At 36.8% G+C, this 9,169-nt stretch overlaps 1 protein-coding gene across 2 annotated transcripts; it reads left to right on the forward strand.

The window, feature by feature from the left end:
• Positions 1 to 4,531: 4,531 nt before the first annotated feature.
• LOC147479943 (protein DCL, chloroplastic-like) lies at positions 4,532 to 8,902 on the forward strand. 2 transcript variants are annotated; one of them, XM_086578009.1, is made up of 3 exons: positions 4,532 to 5,129; positions 6,545 to 6,659; positions 6,961 to 7,137. In XM_086578009.1, the coding sequence occupies exons 1-3, from the start codon at positions 4,753 to 4,755 to the stop codon at positions 6,985 to 6,987; spliced, it is 519 nt and encodes a 172-aa protein (XP_086434135.1). In that variant the 5' UTR covers positions 4,532 to 4,752; the 3' UTR covers positions 6,988 to 7,137. The 2 variants fall into 2 exon arrangements, with proteins under 2 accessions (XP_086434135.1, XP_086434134.1); XM_086578008.1 differs by lacking the exon at positions 6,961 to 7,137 and adding an exon at positions 8,528 to 8,902 and having other exon boundaries at positions 4,534 to 5,129.
• Positions 8,903 to 9,169: the final 267 nt, after the last annotated feature.

The raw sequence follows: 9,169 nt of genomic DNA on the forward strand, positions 1-9,169 counted from the left end.
AAATACAAAAGCCACAACACAACAACTAACACAAAATAATCACCATCACCAGAAACATGACTATTTCCCTTCCTTTGCTCTCTTTGTTGGTCTCTCATTAACTGAGCATGAGGCTTGGCTTGATATTACCTTTTCTATTGAAGTACATTTTCTGTTGTTGTACCTTTTCTGTTGTTGTACCTTTTCTGTTGTTGTGGCTGTATAGGAGGCATAGCAGGTATCACCAATGGAGGTCTTACATTTGAAGTCTGTTATGCTGGAGGTTTTGACTGAGATGGTTGTGGCTGAGATGGTTGTGACTGACTGGGCTGGGAATAGGCAAATGAGGCCTCAGTTACATTATTAGAAGTACACATGCCTCCTCTACTACCCCTTCCCCCTCTACTCACACTTTTAGTTCATCCTCTACTGTCCCTACCTCCTCTGCTACCCCTTCCTCTACTAACACTTTCAGTTCCTCCTCTTCCTCCTCTGCTGCCCCTATCCCCTCTTCCTCTACTAATAGTTTTAGCCTCTCCTTTGCCTCCTCCATTAACATTTTTAGTCTCTCCTCTGCCTCCTCCATTAACAGTTTCAGCCTCTCCTCTGTCTCCTCCATTGACATTTTTAGTTTCAGTTTCAGTTCCTTCACCTTTGCTGCCCCTGCCTCTTCCTCTTCTACTGCCTCTGCCTTTTCCTCTTATTGGTGGAGCAACTTGAGCTCCATCTTCAAGGTTGATTGGTGCCTGCAAGAATGGATTTGGAAGTGGTCTTGTTCTTGGCCTACCTGGTATTCCTCTAGTCCTTCTTCCTCTAACAACATTACCACCCACTTCACCTCCTTGACACCCTCTTATATTATGGCCAAGTACACCATATCTAGAACACCTAACTGAGTTCTCATTTTCATCAGCACCCCTTCTCCTGTTAACTCTAGGTCTTTCAGGTTGTCTATGATTAACTGGAGGATAAACATAATCTGCAGCTACAGGCTGCATCAATTAAACAAAACACATGTCAATACTCAATCAATAAACTAGAAATTAAAATAATTGAAAATTGGAATAAGAATTACCTTTGGCCAATCATCTTCATGAACCACCGGAGTTATGTGCCCATTATGTGCATTTCTATATGCTCTAATAGTGAAAAAAAGGACTGTAGAATCTAAAAACAAGTACAACAACAAATTGCAATAAATAATGTAATTTAACACAACAAATTGCAATAGAACATATCAAATTTAAACTTACTGTGTCCAAGTGTCTCTCCTTGGCTTAATAACAACCACACCATGAATGCAAGGAATTCCACACACTTGCCATTCTCTACATGTACAACTTAATTGTACCAAATCAACAGTCCACCAATGTCCAGACTTATGTGTCACACAGAACTTATCCTCATTTGAACCAGCAACTTCATAGTCACCAATTGCATTCTCTCTTTCTGTTAAGATATCTTTCACCCTTGGTACTAGATCATTCTCATTCCATTCTACAAACTTCCCCTTTCTATTATAGATCAACTTCATTTGTAACATCACTATCTTGGAAACCATCTTCACAATAGGCTTATCTCTAGCATCCATTATAAAGTTATTCCATGATTCAGAGAAGTTATTAGAGAGGTGGTCAGCCTTACATTCAATGTCAAAGTGTGACCTTGCCCACAACCTAGGCTCCTCAGTCATCAAGTAGTCTTTGGCATTACTACATCTTTTCTCAAGCAACTCCATACTTTTATTAAAGTCAGCTTCCCCAAATGCTTTTGCTGCATTCCATGCTTCCACTTCAAGACCCTTAAACCTTGTCTTCATGTTCTGCACCATGTGTCTAAAACAAAATCTTTGATTGCAATCAGGAAACACTGTGGCAACTACATTACCTAAACCTTTCTGTCTATTAGAAATTATAGTTAGTCTAGATGGATGCAAGTTCAAGGATGGTGTCATAATATCCATAAATTCAGTCCAATTATCAGTGTTTTCTGAAATACAAATAAAAAAACCCTAGTGGAAACAATCCATTATTTCCATCTAATGCTAGAACAGGTAGACATACACCCCCATATTTCCCCTTTAAAAAACATCAATCAAAACCTATTAAAGGCCTACACCCACTGACAAACCCATCTAAACATGCTTTAAAAGCAATACAAACCCATTCAAAACTCATGTAGTTAGCATTTTTAGAGAATTTAACAATAGAACCTGGGTTGGAGCTAAGAATATGCAAACAAAGCTGATGAACCTTTGCATAAGACTCATTATAACTTCCATGAATCATTTCCATTGCTAAGTTCCTGGCATTCCAATACTTAATCTTAACTTGATATCTATTCCACATGATTTTCTTCATGTCAGCTGGTTTGTAGCTCTTGAAATGAAGTCTCATGTCTTTCTCAATATCTTTTGCTATCCAAGCTGCATTTGCCATATAGTTTCTATCTTTTCTATCAGCTGTACAAGTGTGAGCATAATTCAACCTTCTTAATCTAAATGTACTCCTCTTAGTCATGCACCTGCAATAAGCTCTCCATTTACAACTTTCCCCCTTACACACAACTTCAATCTGCAGAGAATCATTTTTCTTGAACTTCATACTAAATTTTCTCAGATAATCTCTACACAAGTATCTATCAGCCCATTTCTGACCTACAAACAACCTAATTGATGTTTTATCAGTTCTAGTCTCTCCCTCATCAGTTGGAATATTAAAAGTGTTTTCAACCAATACATTTATTACATCATCATCCTCAACTGTTTGTGTCCTAACAGTTGGTTGTATTGGTTCATCTTCTTCAGCAATTGAACCATTTCCATCCTCTCTTCAGCAAAAACATACCCCTCATCAAACAAAGACTCTTCACCACTTAAATTATTTTTAGAAAGTATATACTCCTCATCAGATGAATCTTGACTGTAGTAATGCGCTGCTACATCTATCTGGTCAATGTTGAATTCACATCTAAACCCTTGAGTTGCATTAGGACCTAAATCATTCAAACAGCATATAAGAATTACAAAAGAAGTCTTTGGAAAAATTTGGATGTAGACAGCTATTAAAATAATTTGGATGTAATTACACATACCTGCAACTCCGGTAGATGTAGACAGCTCCTCAACTTCAATAGATGTGGGTTGTTACTCTTGTTCTCGAACAACTCTCTTTCCCTTTACTTTATGACTAGGGCACTATCTTTTTTATCTTCAGAATAATATGGCAATAACAATGGTGGGGACCTCAAATTTGCTGTCTTCTTCTTAACATAGTCATAGTCTTCTGTAGTGGGCCAGTCATCCAAGTCAAACAACTTCCCCCTTCTACATCTTCTACCATGCACACACACACACACATGTGGTATTTCACCTTGCCCCTCATTTTCATCATCACTTGAATCACTTGAAATGACATCCAACTCATGCCAATTTACAAAGATATGTGTGAACCCATTTGCATCAACTCTTGCATATTCCCACATGAACACCACATCTCTATCTATTTCTAGACTTGTTTTGTTTCCACCATGCAACCACCATATTTCCAATACATTTCCAGATGGGACACCAAATGCTAAAGTGATCCAAGCAACAAGGTCCAATCTACATACTGTCCACCAACATATTTCATATATTGTCCATCCTCTACCCATTCACCCTGATGGTGACACCTAAGGATCCTAATTGTGGCCATTATCTGCAGCAACGTAACCAAGCCAAAACCAAAACAACAATCAGGTACAACAACCAAACTTTAAAACCGTGCTATCAATTATAAAGCTATCAACTTAAAACATTCTGTGTTTGAGTTGAGTGAAATAAACTGACTTTGACATGAAACAAAGTAACTAAACATGATGCTACAATGTAATTAAACAAACTAAAGTAACTATGTAAACTAAACAAAGTAAACTTTATCAGACATTGATATATAATTTAAAAAAACCTTAGAACGAAAAACCATAAATTTTACCTTGAAAATAAGGCACGTGAAAATTACCTTGACTGTGAGATTGTCGATTCGAGTACGAGATCGTGGATTCCAGTGTAAGAAGTAGTTGTTTCGAGGTTGAGAAATGAATGTTGAGAAATGGATGTTGGAAATTTAGCAGACAAAGCGAGGAGATGAGAAATAGAGTGAGAAGCAAAATAAAACCCTAAGTTGGGGGTTTTAATCTAAGTTATTGGAGTGGGTCAAGTTTTAATTGGGGGAAAAACAATTTGTTCCCGCAATTTTCTTGAAAGGGTAGTTTGGGTATTATAGAAAAAATGAACAGTTCTGTTAGAGGTTTGAGACAGATTGGGAGTCTAATTGTGATAATTCAAAATTTGGGTGTTAAACACAAAACGCTACATAAGTTTGGGGGATAACTCAAATTCACTCAAACTTTAGACACTTTTTCCCAACTGATTATGGGCTCGGCTGAAAACCATCCCGGCCCATATGAAACCAGCCCATAGCATTTCGGACTACTTGCTTCTGGTGTCCAGTCACCTGTGATGCGAAAATTGGTGGATAAAAGAGAACCGGACTTGGTTTTGCAAACCAACTTTCAGGACCACACAAGAATGAGTTGTCACTACAAAATCCCTCCACTTTATCTTGTTTTGCTTTTCTAGCAATCCAACAAATAGACACGATAACCACACTTGAGAACCAACACACTCAAAAACCCCCCAAAATCACACACCGAAAAACAGTGATGAAAACCAAATAACACTAAACACTCACTACTCTCAAAAAAAAAAAAAAAAAAAAAAAAACTTGCCCAATGATTATATCAATCTCAACAAACTCACCTCCACTTATTTTCCGTACTACAAACCCTACTTCACTTACTCACTTTACTCCCTCACTTATCTATTTCAAACCAACTACACATTTCCGTGCCCTTAAAACCGGCTCCGACGGTGATAAAGTAGTCAAACAAGACCCCTTCGGCCCTGATTTACTTAAAAAGCCGGTCATTTCAGCTTTGGATGTGGGTGACGTGTCGTCAATTAATAATAATGATTTGAATGAGGAGAATAATGAGAGTGAGAGTGAGGAAAAAAGGGAAGATGAGGATTGGGTTGATTGGGAAGACCAGATTTTGGAAGATACTGTTCCACTTGTTGGCTTTGTTAGAATGCTACTTCACTCTGGAAAGTAAGTTTTTTTTTTTTTTTTTTAATGATTAAATACTTGTGATGGTTATTAAAACTAGGATTAATATAGTTATAACTATATAACACTTATGAGTGTGGAGCATTTTGTTTGTTACACCTTAGTTGTAAAGCTAACTTTTTTAGCTGACGCGGCATTGACTTAGATGAAAATATCAAGACATGACTCAGTGCCTGTAATCCCTTATCTTACAATTTCAGTGACTCGATAATGTTTTTGAACTGATCCGGTCACAAAAGTTTATATATGGAAGAATTATAAAGCCTACTGATAATGGTATTGGATGATTAATTGATACTTGATAAGAAAAGATTAATAGGACAACCATGAAGGTCTAATCCATTCCGATTTTCAACTTGGAGAAAAGAATTCCCAACCATTAAGGCGAGTGATTCTCCAATTCAAAGTCGGGGATGATGAGTCTTTAACTACTATTGTTTTTCAAATACATTCAACAAAGGTTCTTCTTGTGTTCTTTTCATCAATGGTTTTACATTAAGCAACATCTATTGGAACCTTTGGAAAGAGAGAGAGAATTGTATTTTCCGTGCATCGGAGAATACCATAAATTAATTGGTTGTCTAGTCTATTCTGTTAAGCTGACCCTGTGCGGTTGGATGAAATTAATTTGTCTTCGAACAAGTCAGGATTAGGTTTCATCTTGTATGCACTATGCAGTCAATCACTTGTGTTGCAGGGATGTAATAGTGCTATATTTTTAGGCCTCTCCTTATAGCATCTTGCTGAGTGGTTATTCCACATGTCTTCGTCTTGGGTTTTCATGCCCTTAAATTGTAGTCCCTGCCTCTTCTTTGGGCTATTCACAGTATTACACTTGGAAAAGTGGAGCAGGAATTACAGACTATTGGCTGAAGGAATTACAGCTTTCTTAGTATGGGAGTTGTTACTTTGTATTGATATTTCTTCCTTTCTGCTAATAAAATTTGTTTTTACCATCCCCAAGAAAAGAAAACGAAAGCGAAAAAATAGGTGAGGGGTTGATTTTTTTGCTGCTATGTTAGAAGAGCTGAAGGCTTTTGAGGTAGCCAAGGGAAAAAAATTAGTTTGTTCATGTGTGGAATACAATGAATTATTTTTTCGTCAATATATTTGTGCTATTTCCCTTCAAATAGTCATTACATAATGGCAGCTTAGATATTGTTTTTGTTTTTGGATAGTAAATATTTTTCTTTTTATGCAAGTAACTAAACAAGACTATGTTACCTTTTTCTCATATATTCCATTTGAATTTTTATTCAACATTAGCTCCCATTTAGTACTTGACGCTTCTTGGCTTTATTCCTTACTCTTGGTGCATTTTAAAAGTTTTATTCTTTATTGTAGCAATTCTCATGGTGTTAGTGATACTTATTTTCAAATTTAAATTCTTATTGAAGGTACGGGAGTGGTGACAGATTGAGCCCTGAGCACGAGAAAACGGTTTTAGAAAGATTACTTCCATATCATCCGGAGTTTGAGAAAAAGATAGGATGTGGAGTCGACTACATTAAAGTATGGCCTCTTTCATTTCAGACCCTTTTCTCTCAATATTTTTTTCTCGCAAAATGCTTTGACCTTTATTGTTGAGATTCTTGCTACTAAGTACTTGTTCTATATATTTACAAGTTTAACCAAGGCTTTCGCCAACAGACTGTAGACTAACTTTTCATAGCATGCTTTATATGGTGATGCTGCTTTTTTTTTTCTTTTAATTTGATTCATCGTTTCTGTGTGATACTTCATAGCTTTTTAATCTGGGGCAATATGAAGTTTTAAATCACAGGGATATCACAAAAAGTGTATATATATGCAGATGCTTGAGCACACATCTAAGCCTTAGCTTCTTTTGGTTATCAACATTTATATCTTTGGCCAACTGACCAAGTGTCATTGATGGAAAGAGAAGCATCTTGACTTTGTTTTTGCACCATTCAAGCTGTGTATCAGATTAATAGACAAGTCATTCTTAATTCATGGGAATTGCACTTTACAATTAGGTATAAATTATGTTTGCATATGCTCCTTGTTCATACTTCATGTTGTTTCTAGCTATGATTTTTATGGAAGATGTGGTAGAAAATCTGGCAAACAAAATGTTTTCTTCGGTATACAAATTATTGTTGTCCAAAAGCCACTTTATTCCAACATTATCTGCCATGACAATCAATTTGAGGTAATTATAGAATGCCATCGTCTAGATTTTATTATTTTAAGTCAGTTTTAATAGGTTAGGAGATTCAGATGAGATGCTTTGGGCTGATTGAGAGGGGGAGGGGGAAAGAAGTGGGAAAGAGGTCCTTCGTAGCACCGGGGAGAATGACATGGTCTTGAGTTATATAATAATCATATAGCTTATTTCTGTGACAATCCTTAGGCTTACAATCAAAGTTGCAACTGTTCGGAAGGTGTACTGTCATTAGGTTAGATTATTATGACGCATGAAAAATTGATTGTAAGTTGTTGACCACAACTCATGACGTTGTTTTGCTTGCAACAAGAACGATGACGTAACTCGTAAGAGTCTTCAAATTACCTATTTACTAAACTTGATCCAAACAATGACGTAGATAGAAAATATTATTAAAGAGGAGAAAGATTAACAATGGAGGAAAAATATCCTCTAGGGTTTTCTCTTATTGATGTCCAAAACAGATCTACAATAATGAGAAGGTTTTCTACTTCCTCCTTTTTGGATTACAAGACCTATTTATAGCTTAGAGTTTTACGAGCACTAATATTGCCCCTATTAGGGTTACAAGACTTAGTGATAGAGCGAGACTCTTTGCCCTACACAATAAGTGTTTCACAAGCATTAGACTTCCTAACAATATCTTATCTCGTAGCTCATAGTCCCATAAACCCATAGTAGAACTAGTCTTGTAGTAGACGGAACTGTCGTGGTAGAATCATCTTGTATGACCATCCTTCCTGTACACCCATCATGTCGGAAGCGGAAGCAGGAAGGGGTGACAGGAGGCGTCGTCGTCAGGAAGCGACGGCAGGAGGTGGTGACAGGTGGCGGAAACTATTGGTGGCAATTATTGACGGAAATTATTAGCGGCAAGTATTGGCGGAGACTATTGCCGGAAGAGTTATTAATGCTTGTAAAGATCCTCCTAGATCAGACTACAACCATGGGAAAAAGTGATTTTGGATTGCAAAGTTGGCTTCATCCTTAAGCATATTGGGTAGCTATGTACTTAAATGTTCTAAATCATCTGTATTGTATGAAACATGTACATGTTGATGAACTTTTTCTTGTATGTGCATTTGTTTCTCCACTGTGAGAAACACACTCTCATTCTTGCATCATATTTGTAAGTTCTTTTTAGTACATTTGGATATGGTCTAACATTGTGCGGAATATTTTTGTTGGACAGGTAGATTTTCACCCAGATTTTGTAGATTCACGTTGTCTATTCGTAGTTAGGAAGGACGGTGAGTCTGTTGATTTTTCTTATTGGAAATGCATAAAGGGTCTGATAAAAAAGAACTACCCTCTCTATGCTGACAGTTTTATTCTTAGACATTTCCAACGGCGTTAGCTACAATGTATGATGGTGATGAATCCAGTGGTGGTGCACTTTCTCCACTGTATAAAATATGTAAAAGAAAACAGTCAATTATGGCTTCCAAGTTATTTGTATTATCATGGTGCAGTAACTCTGTAACGTGTTGGAAGCAAGATTGGAAAAATTGTGAAGCAAGATCAGAAAGATATAATATAATGAGACACCATGGATGATTCAGCTCAATCCTATTTCCTATCCGTCCTTCAAAAAATACCTTTCTTGTCCCGATGGAAAATGTTGTTTCAGGTAAATTCGTAGTTGTAGTATTAAGGTTATCCAGATAATTCAATACTATATCGACTGCAGTAGGCTGATTTGTTAAAGCTGACACAAGAGTTTGAAATTATTAGGACGAGTATTGAATTTGATGTAGTTGGATTTGGTCCCATTGAATGGGGTTTTTTACAGTTTTAAACTTTTTTTGGTGCTTCAGAAGACGAGCGTCATCTT

Source organism: Coptis chinensis, chromosome 8 (assembly GCF_015680905.1).
Source record: "Coptis chinensis isolate HL-2020 chromosome 8, ASM1568090v1, whole genome shotgun sequence".
NCBI lineage: Eukaryota > Viridiplantae > Streptophyta > Magnoliopsida > Ranunculales > Ranunculaceae > Coptis > Coptis chinensis.

Bases quoted from the DNA above. Each gene is read 5' to 3' on its own strand.
- LOC147479943 (XM_086578008.1), top strand. From the start codon at position 4,753: ATGATTATATCAATCTCAACAAACTCACCTCCACTTATTTTCCGTACT. The intron at 5,130-6,544 runs GTAAGTTTTTTT...TTCTTATTGAAG, and splicing joins ATGCTACTTCACTCTGGAAA to GTACGGGAGTGGTGACAGAT. The intron at 6,660-8,527 runs GTATGGCCTCTT...TTTGTTGGACAG, and splicing joins GTGGAGTCGACTACATTAAA to GTAGATTTTCACCCAGATTT.